This window comes from Stigmatopora nigra, chromosome 20 (assembly GCF_051989575.1).
Source record: "Stigmatopora nigra isolate UIUO_SnigA chromosome 20, RoL_Snig_1.1, whole genome shotgun sequence".
Lineage (NCBI taxonomy): Eukaryota > Metazoa > Chordata > Actinopteri > Syngnathiformes > Syngnathidae > Stigmatopora > Stigmatopora nigra.
This window is the reverse complement of record NC_135527.1, coordinates 7,097,192-7,114,704: the sequence shown is the minus strand read 5'-3', so window position 1 is coordinate 7,114,704 and position 17,513 is coordinate 7,097,192. Positions and strand designations below refer to the sequence as shown.

Genomic DNA, 17,513 nt, shown 5'->3' with positions numbered 1-17,513 from the left:
GTCCATTCACTGATTGGTCTAGAATCAGGAAGTGGGGAGGTGAATACTGCCACCTGATTGGTTCTCTGGGAAGGGGCGTCAATTCACTGATTGGTCTAGAATCAGGAAGTGGGGAGGTGAATACTGCCATCTGATTGGTTCTCTCGGAATGGGTGGGCTTTAGGCCGGGAGGGCTGGCTTTGTAGCGGGAGGCGGGGTTTCGGTCCAAAAAACGCCGTTTTTTGGAAAAAGGGGGCGTAACCGGCCAAATGCCGCGCTCTGATTGGCTGTCCCGGTGGGCGAGGCCAGGGCGGGGCTAAATCCAAATTTGCATAGATTTGCATAGAGGGGAGGTGGCTAAATCCAATTTTTAAGGCCTCTGATTGGTTGGCCGAGTCGTGACACGTCTCGTCGCCGGGAAGATTTTCTGCTTTTCTGAGGCCGCTTTTCCCGAGAGCTCTTTTTGGTGACCGTTTTAGGCCCCAAAACGACACTTTTTGAAGAAAAAACCCTATTTTTAACTTAGTAGGGATGCATTTAGCAATAAAAGACAAAGACTGATTCCATTTCAACAATGTATTGTTAGCAAAAAATGGCTTTTTTTGACATTCTGACTGCATCAGATGCCACTGCACAAGCTGAAACGGGAGACGTCACATACCAAGTCAGGTCACGCCAGTGTCCAAAAGCCATCGGGCTGCAGCGCGGGCCCATCCGTAGGCGCCGTGTACGTCCAAAACGTCCACGATCCTGTCAAGAAGACGACAACGAGAGCAATCAGTGACCATTCCAGCATTCATACGACAATAGAGACACAGAATTAGTCTACCGATAAAGAGAAGTAACCTTAAATAAGATGATGCGAGCGCAAAAGTACCATTAGCATCATGAACAAATCATTAGCCAACCAATATTTACATGTAACTATACATAAAATGATGCAAGCGCAAAAATAGCATTAACATCATAAACAAATAATTCGCCTACCAATATTTACATGTACCTATAGATAAGATGATGCGAGCGCAAAAGTACCATTAGCACCATGAACAAATAATAAGCCTACCAATATTTACATGTAACTTTAGATAAAATGATGCAAGCGCAAAAATAGCATTAACATCATGAACTGTAATGCCCTCAAAGAGAGCAGTCAGTGACGATTCTAGCATTCATACGACAATAGAGACACAGATATAGTCTACTGATAATGATAAGTAACCTTAAATAAGATGATGCGAGCGCAAAAGTACCATTAGCATCATGAACAAATAATGAGCCTTCCTATATTTACATGTAACTTTACATAAGATGATGCAAGTGCAAAAATAGCATTAGGATCTTATACTGTAATGCACTTAACAAAAGCAGTTAGGGACAATTTTAGCATTTTTATGACATTTCAGTCACAAAATTAGCCTAGCGATATTTATGTGTAACCTTATATACGATGATGCATGAAAATAGCATTAGCATTTTGAACTGTAAGACCTAGAATTACATTTATAGGCTAAACATACATTATTATTTTTAGCTCTACAAAAGACCTTCTTGTTTTACACAGGTGGTCAAATAAATGTGATCCTAATTCAAACTACTCAAATACTAGCACGCTAAAAAACAAATTTCAATACAAATATACATTCAATGAAGCATTTCCTACCTTTGTTAACACTTGTGTCGCGCAGGTTGATGGACGTGGAAGCAACTCCATCTTCCGGGCCTCCGCTCCTGTAAACAAAAAGACATTTTTTTTGTTAGCACTCATCCAATTTGACTCAGATGGCATGTTTTAAACACAAAACATTTAGATAAAAGACATTTTTTGCCGATGAGAGACCTCTGAGGCCCCTATAAATTGGGCCGTTTGCACACTTTGCCTGAAATGGGACTCCACTGACCACAAATAGATGATGTGCACATTGTTAAAAGATGCACATCTTATTTTGAGCAACTTTGGACACGTATCAGATACTATTGGGGGTTTTGGGGGTCAAGCGTCTAAGGAGGTAACCCCTCCACTTCGTCACAATCAATGGAGCGCCTATGAAATCGGTCTACTCAAGCCAACTGACTATCAACACAACACTAAAATCTCACCAGATATTAACAACAATTGGAAAAAGTATACAAAATGGTCAATATGGGCAATATGGACCCAAATCGATCAACACGGCACATCATTTCACATCCCAATCACTTATCTAAGCTTGGAAGGGCAAGAAAAGAGGAGAATGTTACCCAGTGGGTGGAGCTAAGGAAGCTCCTCATCATATTGTCAGATTAAAATTTCCAATTTGCAGGCTTGAAATGCATGGCAAGTGACTACCAAGAGTATTGGGAAGACTTTTGAACCCTGATCCGAGCAGTTTGGCTTCATTTCATGCACTTTTATGTTGGTCACGCCCCTTCGGCTTGAAATGAGGCAAAACGTCGACTCAAACCCTGGCAATCCCTTTGCCTTCCAAGCCTTCCAAGAGTCGGTGGGCGGACTTTGAGCCAGACGCACCCACCCGCGCGCACAAACGCACCCCTCCAAGTGTCAAAACACGCCCTCGGCCCCACTGCGCATGCCCAGAAAATCTGAACACATCCCACCTACAAAACAACACTCCCCTCCAAGTGTCAAAACACGCCCTCGGTCCCACTGCGCATGCCCATGAAATCTGCACACACCCCACCCAAAAAACTACACCCCTCCAAGTGTCAAAACACGCCCTCGGTCCCACTGCGCATGCCCATGAAATCTGCACACACCCCACCCAAAAAACTACACCCCTCCAAGTGTCAAAACACGCCCTCGGTCCCACTGCGCATGCTCATGAAATCTGCACACACCCCACCCAAAAAAACTACACCCCTCCAAGTGTCAAAACACGCCCTCGGCCCCACTGCGCATGCTCAAGAAATTTGCATACATTCCACCAACCAAAACAATTATTGTTAAAAATATTAAATCTGACAATTTCATTAAATGTCAACATTGTTCAATGCATTATTTTCAGTCAGGCTTGTCAACATGCTAGATCTTTTAAAATCATGAACAATTACAAATTCTTTCTTCAAAAAGAAAGGTCAATATTTGAGCCATGTGGTCATTGATTGAGGAAATTGTTCATTAAATTGTGGAGGTTGGCAAAATGTTTTGATCTGATCTGGGTTATGACGAGTAAGCGGAATAGAAAACATGTGCACGTTTTACTGATAGTAATATTCATCAAGAGGCGCTTGTAGCAGAAAATTGCAGCATTTCTTACCTTATTCGTGACTTTCCTTGTGCAGCCTCCACCGAGTGCAAAAATCCAGCCAAAAAACGTCGAAAAAACTCCTTTCTTGCAGACTTCTCTTTGTGTAATCGATCAAACGTGACTCGGTTGTCTTTGCTATGAATTCTCCCATTTAGATCGTGCGATAAAGCACCGAAAACAGTTTACAAACAAAAAAGAAACCACGCCAAACAAATGCGTCAATCTTTTCCTGTTCCGGTTCGTGTGTAATTTCCGGTCCTCGCTGTCACCTGTCAACAAGGGTTTTCCTCTGACGTCATCTCGGGTTCCCGAGATAACACGCATGCGCAAACGCCTTCCTTCTTGTTAAAATGTTTATTTCATGACAAAAGCAGACTACACTCTTTTGAAGTTGCTTTATGTTCAACATGAACGTTACTCATATTAATAATGTGCTATATTCATCTTTTGCCTTCTCAAACAAGGTATAAACTAACTTTTTAGCTATGAGTCTGTAGAATAGTATGCAAAATGTGCTACCTCACTGCCCTCCTGTGGGAACTTTAGGCATTGCACTCTTCAATGTTTTTGTCCCCACTCAACTATATGTACTTGTTTCTAATACATTCTTTTTAGTATACCTGGAAACCTAACAAATGTTAGACCAGAATGTGTAGTATTTATTTGTAGTAGTTCTTTAACTATATCCTATTAGCTTGTAGACCGTTATCCATTTTTACGAAGACATACCGAAACCACGAAACCATTCGCCAGATTCCTCCAACCAAACAAGACAGGACAAGAGACAAGGAATTCAACCACACCCTCAAGCCAGCTTCAAACTCACTCCGGCACCACCTGTCTCACCTGATCTGTATCCCTTCAAATTTTGCATAACCACACACAAAAAAAACAAACAAACACACACCCCAGACAACATCACTGTGATTTGTTATGGTTTTAATGAATGAAACCGTTTTTTCATAGAAAAATCACATAACGCCCGGGGCTCATACTATCCACATGCAATTAAAAAGGTGTAAAAGAATGTTTACGGGCGGCGAGTCCCAGCAAATCCCATGAAAAGTCAAAAAAACTGCTTGTTACCATTTTCACACAAACCCAAGTCCTTTGGCGCCATCGTCACTGCCCCGCCGATCCCGTAGTGTCATCACTGTCAACTCCTTGCGGCGAACCCGGCGCCGATTCGCCATCCGGACCCCCGTTACCCCGCCGAGGCCCCTTACCCTTTAATAGGGTGCTGTCGGGATGCAGCGAATGGATATGGAGCTGTAGCTCGTCCTGGGTGGCCGCCGTATGGCCGCACTCCTCGCACACGTACAACTTGTTACGGCGCTCCTTGTAAGCGTACTGCAGCGTGACGCTGTGTATCTTTTTCATGTGGGACTCCAGCGAGCAGCGTTGCGTGAAGGCCTTGTCGCACAGCTCGCACTTGTAAGGACGCACTCCTACACCCCAAAATAACAATAATAATACAACAATGGTGTGTTAATTTGGCAATATAGTAGACAGACATGTTATCAAATGTAATGTTCCAATATTCGGAAAATATGTGTCAAAGTGGCGGCCCGGGGGCCAAATCTGGTCCAGATTTTAGTACTATTAAACAAGTTTCAGTACTATTAAACACATTTCAGTACTATTAAACGCATTTTAGTACTATTAAACACATTTTAGTACTATTAAACACATTTTAGTACTATTAAACACATTTGAGTACTATTAAACACATTTTAGTACTATCAAACACATTTTAGTACTATCAAACGCGTTTTAGTACTATTAAACAAGTTTCAGTACTATTAAACACATTTCAGTACTATTAAACGCATTTTAGTACTATTAAACACATTTTAGTACTATTAAACACATTTTAGTACTATTAAACACATTTCAGTACTATTAAACACGTTTTAGTACTATTAAACATGTTTTAGTACTATTAAACCCGTTTTAGTACTGTTACACCCATTTTAGTACTACTAAACGCATTTTAGTACTATTAAACCCATTTTAGTACTATTAAACGCATTTTAGTACTATTAAACGCATTTTAGTACTATTAAACACATTTTAGTACTATTAAACACATTTTAGTACTATTAAACACATTTTAGTACTATTAAACCCATTTTAGTACTATTAAACCCATTTTAGTACTATTAATCGCATATTAGTACTATTAAACAAGTTTTAGTACTATTAAACACGTTTTAGTACTACTAAACACATTTTAGTACCATTAAACACATTTTAGTACTATTAAACACATTTTAGTACTATTAAACACATTTTAGTACTATTAAACACATTTTACTACTATTAAACACATTTTACTACTATTAAACACATTTTAGTACTACTAAACCACTAGTTTTGTCTTACTTTGTTAATAGATGGCAAATTAGAACAAATAATAATGTTTTTCCAATCTAATATCATGTTTTTGGTGTTTTTAGTTCATTCCTATGGGAAACGTTCATAAGAGCTCAGTCCCGGAACACATTAAGTTCTTATCTCGAGGTACCACTGTACCGTACTAATGTTTTAAACACAAATCAAACTGATGGCATAAATGTGTGGGTATAACTCACCCGTGTGGGTGCGCACATGTCTCTTGAGGTCAAACGTATCGTTGAATCCTTTCCCGCAGAAGCTACAAAGATGTCTCTTATTCTCGTTATGACACTTCATATGTCGGTTCAACATACGCTGATGCTGAAAGTTTTTGCAGCAAATCTAAAGGAATTCAACAAAAAAATGGCAATGGTTATAACAGACCACCAGAAAACTCACTTAGGGTCATACCTGACATGCGTAAGGTGGCGCCGCCCTGTTGGTGGGGGTCTGAACTGCTGGCTGGGGTGCTGAGTAAGAAAACCCGGAAGGAGGCGGAGTCACAGTCACGCCGGGTAGGGTCTCAGCGGCGTGCGGGGGTGTCGGGTCCGGGTCGGATCGCAACTCCCCTGTGGTCACCTGTTGCCGGGGAGAAGAAGTCGAGGTTGGACGATGGCGCTGCGTTTCGGTAGTAAAGTAGATTACCTTTATTTTGGACCGGACGAACTCTAAGTCCCCCCGCGACCTCTCCTGGACCTCCGTTACGTTGTCTGGGGTGGCTAGTGGACTCGGGGGTTGCCCCAGCGCCGTGCTGGATGGTAGTTCAGCCCGCGCGGGGCATTCAGGTAACGTTTGCTTAGTCAGGCAAAGCGGCGCCGCCTCAGCTGGACTTGCCTCATCTTCATTGGCGAGGATGGACGGCGGGAAGATGGAGGCTGGACACAGATTTGAGGACAAGGGTGTGTTTGGGTTATCATGTTTTGGGAGCAAAAAAAAAAAGCTTTGTCTTTTAGCTTTGGCGTCGTTCAAGCACCCCCCGGTTGGACCCGTTGGACCAGATGGGCCTGCGGGTTGACAATGTGAGATTTGTGTGTTGAAGCCAAATGCAAATAGAACGGTGTGTTCAAGTTCTCTGTCTTTTTCAGACCTGTATGAAAAAACATGGTAGTAACAACAAAAGAATGCTTAAGTGTATTTATTACTAGTTGTGATAGTTTCCTTGGAAAGTATGTTTAGGGTCTGTAACTAAAACAGAAGTGGGGGGGGGGGGTAACTTGACGTGACTTGTTACTGTAATTCCAATGTCGTATGTTCATGTTATTGAAAATGTTTGCTAAAGGTGTGCATCGTCTGCAGGGTCCGTTACGTCCAATAACCATTAACCTAGTAAGGAAGTACAAGACATACAAATGCACGATTCCCGTCGTGGCGAAGTTTTTCGTCCACTTAGGCCCGTGAAGACTAGATTCCCAAGAAGAAGCCGCTAGATTCTGCCAAGTAAACGTTGCTTTGGTATGAGGAAGTACAAATAAAGGGTTGGAACTACATTTTTTGTTGGTTTTCAGGACTTTTGTTGTCTTAAATACTGTTTTTTTTTAGTCCAAATCAGGACAAAATTCATTTTGGGGTTATTTTGTAAAGTTGTGGCTTTGAGGATAAGACTGGTTAAATGTGGATGTAGCTTGTTAGCTTAGCATGATGTTTTTTAAACGTAATTAGACGTCAAGACGCTCTATTATGACACGAGTTGGGCAGGTAGAGCAAGTAACGGCACATACCAAAAGTCTTAAGACCGTTGTTGGGCTTGGTGGAGTTATTTTGTTTTTCCAATCTTCTGTTTTATAATGTTTTAACTCTTTCAGTGCCATTGACGGGGATAGATGTCCAATAATGTTTTCAAGTGATAAACTATTTACAAATCTTTCTATGTTGACTATATTGTTGTCAATGGCAACTAATCTGAAGCTACTTTTAAGTTTTTTTTAATGTTTTTAATTTTTGTGGGTTTTATTTGGGGTTTTTCTGGTGGGAAAATGTCATTTTCAACCCATTAGTTTATTTTCGGCATATTTTTGGGGTGTATTTCATCTAGTTTGACTTTTAATAATGTAAAAAATAACTTATACATATATTTGTTTCAAAGTAATACTTTTTTGAATTAAACTCAAGGAAGTTATTATTTCTCACCATTTTAAATGTAAACAATTGACATTACTAAACAAAAAAACTGATAAATAAATAAAAGATGTTAAACTTAGAGACTTTGTGCTCCACCTGGGAAAATGATGACATGTAATTTGGGGTTGGGGGGCTTTTTTTTGGGTGTTGTCTTGTTATCTGATGTTTACAGTTGAAAGCAACAATGGGGATTGTCTTAAGGGGTGCGCTTCTATTATAAAATGAGATGAGGGGGGGCACTAATGTGGGATAAAAAACAACAACAACTTTAAAAAACGGTTAAACTCTGAAAACTAACACAAAAAAACGCATAAAATATCATTGTGACATACAATTTTCTTTAAAATACTTTGAATTGGAAGGCGCATTTTCAGTTACTCAACTCATCTGCCCGTTACTCGACCGCCGTGTCCCGTTACAACGCCGCCCCCAGCGGGTCGAAAACACCCGGAACCGCCGAGAGCTCTAGCCGAGTTAGCATGCACTCACCTGGGATGTAGACATCCCCTCGTTCGTGGTCAGGCAACTCGCTCCAGTTCCTTTTCCCCGGTGAAACGTTAGGTTTCTTCACTAGGAAAGCTCGGGGCATGATGGCTCCCACTTTTTTCCCCCCACTTCTCCCCCCTTCTTCTTCTTCCTTTTCTTTTTCTTTCACCTCCGTGTCACACAGGTGAGGAGTCCACCTGAGTTAAAGTCCGTTACTTCCCACCTGGAGGTGGAGGAAGGGGGTACGGGTCAGGAGATCCGTCCGTCCGTCCGTCCGTCCGCACACACGCGCACGCACAAACCGTGGAGCGCCGATAAGTTAGTCCGCCAGTTCGAGCGCTTAAGAAGCCGCCGCACAGGTAGTCGCTTATGAGAAGCGTGAGTGTCGCTAGTGCGCATGCGCCATACAAATAACGGTGACAAGGAGAAGGAAAAGAAGAAGGGCGTCCCTCTGAGGGCGGAGGCCTTAGTTTACCTGTTAAACCGGTCCCCCCGCCTCATTCTGGTTCGTCATAAATCTCCACAGAATGGGAGGGAACGTGATGATTGTCTACCCAAACATCCAAACACACAAAGATAACTTTCTATTTCAAAAAAACAAACTAAAGTGGCTCAAAAAATGTATTGTTTTGACCACTTTGACCAGAAAAAGTAAGTTTGGAATATTACCATGAATAATATTCAGACTAAGGAAACACATCCACATCCATCTCATTTTCTGAATTGCTTTATCCTCATTAGGGAAACGGGGGTGCTGGAGCCTACCCCAGCTGACTTCAATTGATGGCCAGCCAATCACAAGGAGACAAACAATAATTCATACTCATATCCAGGGGCAATTTAGAATGTCTAATCAGCCTAAAATGCAAATTGGGAGGAAAGCAGAGTACCCAGAGAAAACCCACATAAGCCCAGGGAGAACATGCAAACTCCACATAGGCGGACATGATATGGATTTGAACCCAGGTCCCCCAGTATGAGGCCTTTGCGCTATCCACTCATCCACCCTGACATCAATATCCATAATATTAAGACTAGAGGAGCACCCCAAAAACAGCCACTAGTCTAAGGGTCACCCATTTTCTGACCTTTAACCATTTCTCTTCTCACCATATCACCCCATTGAATAGCTTCGAAAAAATAACGTTTACCGAACTACCATTTCTGACAACCGCAAGTAGGAAACACTGTTTGGGTGTGTGGTATGTTGCCCGGGCGGTCTGGGGAGTTTGGGGCGATACATTTCCCAACTTTTACCCAACATTGACATGCAATATTGGACAAATAAAATCATATTTGGGGGTGATAAAGTACTCCACTTGGAGTCGTGAGGATAAGCACAAGAAAAAAACAAAAAAACTAATTCTCCATTCTATGAACATGCGATAACATATGTGACCACAAGACGGCGACAAAGGACCATCATGCAATGTAAACGCAGAAGAAGAGCGCTTTTCCCGGATCTCAGGTGAGGCGGTCCAGACATTTGCAGCCTTCTCTACAGTGACTTAATTTCCCCCTCGTTGAGAGACAATGTCCTCCCGGAAGAGACTAACTGATGGGGACGGGCCAACTGACCTTAAAATGAGCAAAACGGGCAGTAAGAAGAGACATGTCGCCGCGCTGGTCCTGGCGAGGGGTGGAAGTAAAGGTATCCCCCTGAAGAACATCAAGATGTTGGCAGGGGTTCCTCTGATTGGTTGGGTCATCAGAGCTGCGGTGGACTCCGACATGTTCGACAGGTAAAGTCAACTCTGCAAGAAACACCCCTTTTTGAGTGGGTGTCACAACACAAAGTGAATTAATATTATTAATAATGATATAATATATATTCAAGATGTCATTTGCATGAAATGTATCAAAAACCAAGACTTGCACAACATCTGAAATCACAAAAACCGAGATAAGGATCATAAATGTGACCTTGAGGATATATTTGTAACATTTTACTACATTGTATTTGAGATAAAGACTTTGAAACATTTCCTGTTGGGAATGCAGCCAATTTACATGCTTTAAAAAAATGAGCAATCCTAGAAATAAAATATAATATATATTTTTTCTATACTTTTTACAGTGTATGGGTTTCCACTGATCACGAGGAAATCGAACAAGTGGCTTTGGCATGGGGTGCCCGGGTCCACCGCCGAAGTCCCGAAGTCTCCCGAGATGCCTCGTCATCTCTGGAGACCATCCAGGAGTTTTTGCGACTGAATCCGGGTACGAAACAAAGCTTGGCTATTATTGACATTAGCACGCTATAAAAAATCAACAAACACTTGTCTTTGTTTGCAAAGAGGTGGACATCCTATGCCACATCCAGGCTACGTCACCTTGCCTCCACCCATTCCACATCAAGGAGGCATTGGAACTGATCACCTTACACGGCTTCGACTCGGTGTTCTCGGTGGTCCGGCGCCATCAATTTCGTTGGCAGGAGGTCAAGAAAGGATGTAGGTGGACCTCAAGTGTGGTGGTTTTCTTTGTACTACTCCAATTGTCCTTCTTACAGCTGACGAGTTGACCAAAGCCTTCAACCTGGACACGGCTAACCGCCCTCGCCGTCAAGACTGGGATGGCGAGCTGTGTGAGAATGGGTCCTTCTATTTTAGCACCACTGAACTCATCACCAAACAAGGACTAATGCAGGTGAAGACATTTTTTTTATAGTACTATTTGTCTTTTAATACTAATTATGAGAGTCCAGGGTGGGAAGGTGTCTTACTACGAGATGCTTCCCGAGTACAGCGTGGACATTGACGTGGACATTGATTGGCCAGTGGCGGAACAGAGAATCCTCAGGTACCAAGACATTTTTTAAAGTGTCTTTACCGTCCAATGCTATACCTGCACCGCCTCGTAGGTATGGCTACTTTGGTCGGGGGACCCCTGAGGTGGTCCGCTTGATGTTCTGCAAAGTGCTAGGATGCCTAACGGACGGAAAAATCTACCTGTCCGCCGCCGGGGAGGAGATGGTGTCCATCAGCGTTCAAGATGTCGTCGCCATCCGTATGCTGCAGAAAGATGATGTAGAGGTTCGTTAACTCCGCCTACATTGGAGTTGTTTTGATTTACGTAGTTTCCCTGGTCCACAGGTAGTGCTGTTGACCGCCGTTGAGGACCTAGCGGGACAGACGTTAGCCGACAGCTTGGCTAAGCGGACTGGATGCCGGGTGATTCAGTTGGGGGAGGAGCCTGCTGAGGATTTGGCGTCTGTGTTGAAGGCTAAGAAGTTGGCGTGGAAGGATGTAGCATACATGGGTAAGATGTTGTTCTTGTTCGTTGATGTTTGACGAGTCTTTAAACATATCTTGGTTGGTTAGGAAACGACGCCCCCGATGTGGACTACCTCAACCTGGCTGGGATGAGCGCCGTACCCGCTGATGCACCGGTGGTAGCCATCAACGCCTGTAAATACACCTGTCACCGTGCAGGAGGGAACAACGTCGTCCGGGAGTTTGCCGAACACATTCTGTTGCAGAAGGCTAAGGCTAAGTCTCAAATGAGGCAAGACCGTATCAATTAAGAACTGAATTCTTCTGGAATGTAATCATGAACCCAATCAAAGCTTTCCTATTTTTTGCACTATGCTTGTTTTGCTCTTTTTATAATCATGTTTACTTCATTTACTGTGATTTATGGTGTTTACATTCTGAAGCAACGATAGGGGTGTGTCCTGTTCGTCAAAACACCGAAGTTATGATGCTAGTTAGCTAACAGCTCGTCTAAAGTTACTAGATTTTACCAAAACCTGATTATGAAGTGTCAGTATAAAATTGCAATGGTAATAAAGTCATTTCTTGATTATATACGTTGTTGTTTCTGCGCCTGAATGCTAGCATGAAACAGTCGGAAATATGATACAGTTTTAATCGATTCAAGAGATTCAATAAGAAAGCAGCGGAATCAACGCAAATCAAGACTATCGAATTTAGGCCGCTTCATTCCGAAGAATTAACTGGCGTGATGACAAGTGGACCGTCGTTTTTTCCGACTCGGTTGGTGCAAGGACTCAAAAACGGCAAAATACACTCAGTGAAGTTATCGTTAAACGTGTAGATATGAAGTTTAGCTTCCACGTTGTAAAATGAAACCTGTCCTCCCTCAAAGTCGACAAATATTCCGATTTTGTTGGGCCGGAGGCTGAGATGCACATCAGTGGAGGGTTCGGTCCGGCAGGCGTATTTGTTCCTGAGTACGACACATTATGCTAATCTGTTAGCATTTCAAATCATATAGTTCAAAACAAGATCCCATCAACTTACTTGTCTCTCAAACTAAGAAACCAGTATCCATTACTGGGCGTCACCTCAATCTTCCCCTTCCTATTGATGGATTGTTTGGCCACGCCCAGATCCCAGTCTGTCTTCCCGCCCACATGGACCTAAGATGAGATACTTTGAAACGGCGCAACTCATCCGATGATTATCCGACGCTCGCCATTACCTCCCAGTAATGTCTTCCCGAAGAGATGGCCTCCCTCCCCAGGACGCATACAACCCTGTCGAACCTTTCGGCGTTGTCGGGGAAGAGCTGGTGTCGGTCACCGCAACGCACCTGTAACCAAAAGACGGGATAAACATTGGAAAATTGGCTCGGAAGGACGCCATGGATGCCTTACGCTCTTCATATCATCGGACAGGAGTAATCTGGGATGGGCTGTGTTGCAGTCCAGGGTAATGTCAACTACAGGCGGAAAAAAGACAGTGTGAAGCAATGGGTATGTCTCCCAGACCTGCTTGAATAACATACCTGCGTACTCTTGTACCTTCTTGATCCCTGTAAAGAAACAGACAAAGTTGGGTAAGGGGTACCCATGTTTTGATCTGTATAATAACATGCGATTTTTATCTCTGAAAATAATAACTTTGCTGTTACACTCACTGGGCTGTGCACGCACCAGACTGGTTTCCAGTGACGAGGGTGTGAAACCTGAAATATGAAAAAATCATTCACAAAGTCTGAGTGAGCATAACATAGCATACTGTTGGACGAACCCATCTCTGTGATGCCCCTTAGTTGTTCCTGGAATTTCTCTACTTCACTTGCTAGTGACCTACAGATGGCGCCGATGCCCAGGTCACAGTTGAGGGAGACGGACGACCAATCGCGGCCGGGGGGTGGAGTGGAGATGGTGGCAAAATTCTGGAGAGGAACAAAAATACATTCTAAATCAGGAGTTGGGAACCTTTTTGAAAGAGAGCCATTAACAACTGTTATTTTCAAATGTTATTTCTAAAGAGCCATTCTCAGAATTTAAAAGTACAAATATATGAAAATGTGCATTTTTTTAATTCTAAATTTTTTATTATTATTATTATTATTTTGCATTTCACCACTTTTTAATCACAAACAGTCTCTGGTTTCTTTTGGTAATCAATCAGTATTAATGGGATAACGCATTCAGTAATTTCCATATTTTACCTCACAGGTTGGTAGTGGTGAGCCATATAAATCCATGGAAAGAGCCACATATGGCTCTTGAGCCGTAGGTTCCCTACCCTTGTTCTAAATCCTTAAGTTTGACCGTATTCTTCCGCATATAAGCCGTAATTGTGGCTAAAAGAATGATGACTGAACCCAGAGTACGGCTTATATGTGAGAAAATACAGTATTCTGACTCACCTTGATACCATCTATGTGGTCATCTGATGTGTAGAGTTGCGCGAGGGTGCTTTCCCGCACCCGTAGCTCTTGTACCTCCAGCTCTAGCTGTTGTACCATGGCGTCCGCCTGGTTAACCGCCAACACCCGGTTGGCCTCCACAACGTGGGTAAGGTCCGCTTGTGCTCGCTCGATCGCCGCCGCCAACGCCGACAACACACAGACGCTACCGGCTGTGGTCTGATTTGCCGCCAACTGAGCCCCAAAAAACAAAACATTGCCTAAAAACTTCTCAAAAAAGACAAACCATGTGGGAGTGGGAGTCCTCCATGTTGGACAGACCTCAAGTTGGGACCGTGACGTTTGTATTTCTTCAATCTTCAAGAGTCTTTCTTGGATGGAGTTCTGGGTATGCTGCTCTGATTCTTTAAGCTGAACCTGGAAACACAAAGACACATGGCAAAAAAACGGGAATCGAACTCACAGGAATCCCTATTGAAATCAATCAAACCTGCTTTTCTGCCCACGCCGCTTCCACCGAAACCGTGTCGTGATCAAAATGTGCTTCGGCCTCACAGTTAGGACAAATACACTCCCCATCCGTCCGACAATAAATCTGCTCCCAAAGAACAATGTAAGGGTTTCTCCAGGATCCAAAAGTAACCATCTAAGAGTGTTAAGCCTACCATGATCCCCCTTCGGTGTACATCACAGAGAGGGAGGTTATGGCTGCTCGCCGCCCCGCTTACGGTGAACCTTCTTCGGCCAGACGACTCGCTCAAACCGGCGTTAGTCTGAGCGCCGGCGTTGGCGTTGACTTCGAAGATCGGACTTTGGTCCGGGACCGAAGAAGCAATGAAGCCTGTGACCAAGGAGGCCCCAGGGATGGGTTTACCACCTACACCATCACAAACCAGGTCTTAAAAAGTCTCGCCCACTACAACGAACTTCCCAACTCACCTTGTTCCTCGTTAGCCACCGCCACGCCGCCATGAGGTCTTGGCAGCTTCTTTGTCAGTTCATCCAATAAAGCATTGGGCATCGCACATTCTCGTCCTTTGACTCGATTTTTCTCCCTGGGGGAGGTTCCTAAGCCAGCTCCGCCCCCAGACATGGACCGGAACTGTTCGGTGATCTCGCGAAGGGTCCGGTTGATCTGGAGGTCTGGACGCTTTTGGAAGGTCTTTTTACATAGAGGACATTGACAGATCTGCGAAAAAGGGACAAAGGGTGAATTTGGCGGCGGGGTGACGGATCCCAGGACCCACCTTGGCTCCATCCCAGTATTGGTTGATGCAAGAGACGCAAAAACTGTGGCCGCAAGGAGTGGACGAAGGGTTTGTGAAGATATCCAAGCAAATGGAACACTGGAACTGGTCGCTGGATAGGAGACTGCCATATAAGGACATCCTGAGGGAAGTAGAGATGAAAAACAAGTCAAAGATGGCAGCGTGGATGTCCTATTTTTAACTAAAGTTGCGTTGAAAACCCAGTTAAAGTAGCCCAGTTTAAGATTGTGTCCTCCAATCTGATTAGAACAAAGCAAGGACATTAGGAATGAAGTGAGACTGGATGTTATCACATCTGTGTTTTGGTTGTTTACATCTGTTACAAAATAATTTGGTGAAAGTTCGACTGCGGAACTAAAATGGGATAAACAAGACTAGAAGTCTGGGTCTTAAAAGTAAACAAACAATGCTGTCAAATTCAAAGCATAATCACATTAAGGTTCCAGATTGAATTCGTATCTTGGGCTTTTTATTGCTACAACACTTTTAAACATAGATTTCCATGAAAGTGGTGGTTAGAAAGATTTTTAAGCATTTATAAAAAGGAACAATATGGGGATGACATTTCTTCCCTTAGTTACCCAAACGAGAAATTCCTGTTGGCTCACCCTTAGCTTGAATTTTCTAACAACAAGTGATCCAAGCGTTACTTTGCATCTTCACCAGAATCCATAACATGTACAAGAGCTTACTTACCTTATATTTGCAGGGTCGTCTCTAGCGTCCTCACAATCCGACTTGGTCTTCTTGACGGCCGCCGACAACAACAAAATGAGATATCAGGGTATGCGGCGGGGGTGATTTTCCTTCACCGTCACGCCCACTCGTGTGTCGTCTTCCCGGTTCAATGTGGCCGGACTGGTTGAGTAGAGAGAACCAGGAAACATCCGTCTGATTTTGACCAAAAACATTTACTACTGCTCTTTCTTTTGCAGGGGAACCTTTCCAAAAAATGTTCTTTTAAACCTTGGGAACATCAAAATTTTCTTAAAAACAGAAAACCATCCATGAAGTGTTTACGTTGTTTGTGTGGAAAGTAATTGTGTCTATTGACACTTTATTTTTTTGTGGAACAGACAAACTTTGGGATGTTTTCTACCCCTGTTTCTCTTCGAGAACCTCCAAGATGGCGCTTAAAATGGCCGCCACGGCCTTGGCCCCGGGGTCAGGCAGGGTGAGGCGTTTGCTGGCGATGTAGCTAGCTCGGCCAGCTTTGGCTGTCAGGTTGCGGGTTGATTCGGCGCCCAAAACGGCTCTCTGGACACGAAAATGGAGGCGGTGGGGTTGCACGAATGCTAACAAACAAACCAAGTTTGAGGGGGTTTCGTAGTACCTGCGTGGCGGCTTTCAGCACGGCGAGCTCTCCACCAGGGGGCGTGGCGTTCAGTTTTGTCAGCTCATCAATGGCGGGATAGAGAGCGTCTAACTGTGGAGAGTCCAAAACGAAGTATTGGCTAAAAAAATAAATAGAAATTGGAAGCAACTCACCATGGTTCTATCTCCCAGATCTGCACCGCCGTATCTGTTGGTGACAAAATGTTTAGAGTCAGAAATTTAGAGTTACCATTATTGGTAAGAATAAACCAGGACACCAAACTAAACAAATTCTTGAATATATGTGTGTGGGATGAATAAAGTTATCGAATCCATGTTTTCAATGAGACCCACCTTCTCATAGCCTGCATCCCAGCATGCATCGCACCGGCCCAGGCAGCGGGTTGGTTTGGTCCTTCGGTCAGGTGACGGCTTGCCGCCGTGAGGAACAAACTGTACAACTTAGAAATAGAAGGTCATTGTTTTGGAATAGAAAAGAAAGTCAAAATAAGTTTTTTTTTGGAGAAAGTGGAATTACTTACTGCTCCTGAGGAACCGCCCATCTTCTCCTGCACCAATCCAGCGAGGGCAGACAACAGTTGCCCAGGGCAACTAGGGACTTGGTGACTCTGGAGCCAAACCTGAATGGCTAACATACATGTTTTGATCAATATACCAATGTCGATCTGGTTCTCCGAACTGGACATTGGAGGTTCACCCTTAGCGGCTTGTGCATGGGTGCTGCCGCAGTCGCCATCCCCGCAAGCGCGGTCCAATGCGTTAAGCTCCTCCTTGTAGTCCATCAGCGTGGAACAAACCCGCTCTAGAACCATCCGCATCGTAGTACTGTATGGTCCTAGGGCAAGATGGATCTCCAATTATTTTTCTAAAGTTTTCCCGTGTTCTGTACATGACGTCTGGGATGTCAACCTTCAACCGGAGTGCCTTCAAGAACCTTTACAGGGACCGTGGTGGGCTCCGTGATGTAGTTGCGCCCACTTGCATACACGCCATTGAGGTTGGGCCAAGCGGGGGCGCCGGTCTTGGCATCTGGGGTAAGTAAGTAAGTAAATATTTC

The 17,513-nt window shown here is 43.7% G+C and overlaps 4 protein-coding genes and 1 long non-coding RNA gene across 5 annotated transcripts in view; 1 reads left to right on the top strand and 4 right to left on the bottom strand.

Moving 5' to 3' along the window:
* Window positions 1–540: 540 nt before the first annotated feature.
* LOC144213325 (uncharacterized) lies at window positions 541–3,592 on the bottom strand. Its single transcript, XR_013329936.1, has 3 exons — window positions 3,237–3,592; window positions 1,643–1,710; window positions 541–729 (listed from the first exon to the last, which is right to left on the bottom strand). It is a non-coding gene; the product is annotated as an uncharacterized LOC144213325 (long non-coding RNA).
* A 557-nt stretch (window positions 3,593–4,149) lies between these two features.
* Window positions 4,150–8,745, bottom strand: ovol1a (ovo-like zinc finger 1a). Its single transcript, XM_077742148.1, has 5 exons — window positions 8,232–8,745; window positions 6,270–6,499; window positions 6,036–6,203; window positions 5,822–5,966; window positions 4,150–4,675 (listed from the first exon to the last, which is right to left on the bottom strand). Exons 1-5 carry the CDS (start codon window positions 8,329–8,331, stop codon window positions 4,350–4,352), a joined length of 969 nt encoding a protein of 322 aa, XP_077598274.1. The 5' UTR covers window positions 8,332–8,745; the 3' UTR covers window positions 4,150–4,349.
* Window positions 8,746–9,660: 915 nt separating this feature from the next.
* On the top strand, window positions 9,661–12,037 carry cmasa (cytidine monophosphate N-acetylneuraminic acid synthetase a). Its single transcript, XM_077741728.1, has 8 exons — window positions 9,661–9,970; window positions 10,306–10,448; window positions 10,526–10,681; window positions 10,741–10,877; window positions 10,936–11,030; window positions 11,092–11,263; window positions 11,324–11,489; window positions 11,552–12,037. The coding sequence occupies exons 1-8, from the start codon at window positions 9,762–9,764 to the stop codon at window positions 11,752–11,754; spliced, it is 1,281 nt and encodes a 426-aa protein (XP_077597854.1). The 5' UTR covers window positions 9,661–9,761; the 3' UTR covers window positions 11,755–12,037.
* Window positions 12,038–12,080: 43 nt separating this feature from the next.
* LOC144213323 (E3 ubiquitin-protein ligase TRIM21) lies at window positions 12,081–15,979 on the bottom strand. Its single transcript, XM_077741727.1, has 14 exons — window positions 15,818–15,979; window positions 15,101–15,242; window positions 14,793–15,042; window positions 14,519–14,730; window positions 14,344–14,448; window positions 14,175–14,270; window positions 13,854–14,087; window positions 13,226–13,373; window positions 13,113–13,160; window positions 12,981–13,007; window positions 12,850–12,914; window positions 12,675–12,785; window positions 12,494–12,612; window positions 12,081–12,419 (listed from the first exon to the last, which is right to left on the bottom strand). Exons 2-14 carry the CDS (start codon window positions 15,239–15,241, stop codon window positions 12,170–12,172), a joined length of 1,806 nt encoding a protein of 601 aa, XP_077597853.1. The 5' UTR covers window position 15,242; window positions 15,818–15,979; the 3' UTR covers window positions 12,081–12,169.
* A 100-nt stretch (window positions 15,980–16,079) lies between these two features.
* The window catches only part of tkfc (triokinase/FMN cyclase), a 51,434-nt gene continuing 50,000 nt past the window's right edge, over window positions 16,080–17,513 (bottom strand). The window contains exons 14-20 of the mRNA XM_077741726.1: window positions 17,366–17,485; window positions 17,154–17,291; window positions 16,978–17,084; window positions 16,790–16,896; window positions 16,610–16,643; window positions 16,455–16,547; window positions 16,080–16,378 (exon numbers count right to left, since the gene is read on the bottom strand). Coding sequence (XP_077597852.1) covers window positions 16,217–16,378; window positions 16,455–16,547; window positions 16,610–16,643; window positions 16,790–16,896; window positions 16,978–17,084; window positions 17,154–17,291; window positions 17,366–17,485 — 761 coding nt within the window. The 3' untranslated portion in view covers window positions 16,080–16,216. The remainder of the gene's footprint in view (window positions 16,379–16,454; window positions 16,548–16,609; window positions 16,644–16,789; window positions 16,897–16,977; window positions 17,085–17,153; window positions 17,292–17,365; window positions 17,486–17,513) is intronic.

Coding starts and splice junctions, on each gene's coding strand:
- cmasa (XM_077741728.1), top strand. CDS start 9,762: ATGTCCTCCCGGAAGAGACTAACTGATGGGGACGGGCCAACTGACCTT. Junction 10,449..10,525: donor GTTTTTGCGACTGAATCCGG/GTACGAAACAAA, acceptor TTGTTTGCAAAG/AGGTGGACATCCTATGCCAC. Junction 10,878..10,935: donor CCAAACAAGGACTAATGCAG/GTGAAGACATTT, acceptor ATGAGAGTCCAG/GGTGGGAAGGTGTCTTACTA.
- ovol1a (XM_077742148.1), bottom strand. CDS start 8,331: ATGCCCCGAGCTTTCCTAGTGAAGAAACCTAACGTTTCACCGGGGAAA. Junction 6,204..6,269: donor TCGTCCGGTCCAAAATAAAG/GTAATCTACTTT, acceptor CCCCGGCAACAG/GTGACCACAGGGGAGTTGCG. Junction 5,967..6,035: donor CGCCACCTTACGCATGTCAG/GTATGACCCTAA, acceptor GAATTCCTTTAG/ATTTGCTGCAAAAACTTTCA.
- LOC144213323 (XM_077741727.1), bottom strand. CDS start 15,241: ATGTCCTTATATGGCAGTCTCCTATCCAGCGACCAGTTCCAGTGTTCC. Junction 14,731..14,792: donor GGTGGCTAACGAGGAACAAG/GTGAGTTGGGAA, acceptor GTGATGGTGTAG/GTGGTAAACCCATCCCTGGG. Junction 13,374..13,853: donor ACCACATAGATGGTATCAAG/GTGAGTCAGAAT, acceptor GTTCCTCTCCAG/AATTTTGCCACCATCTCCAC.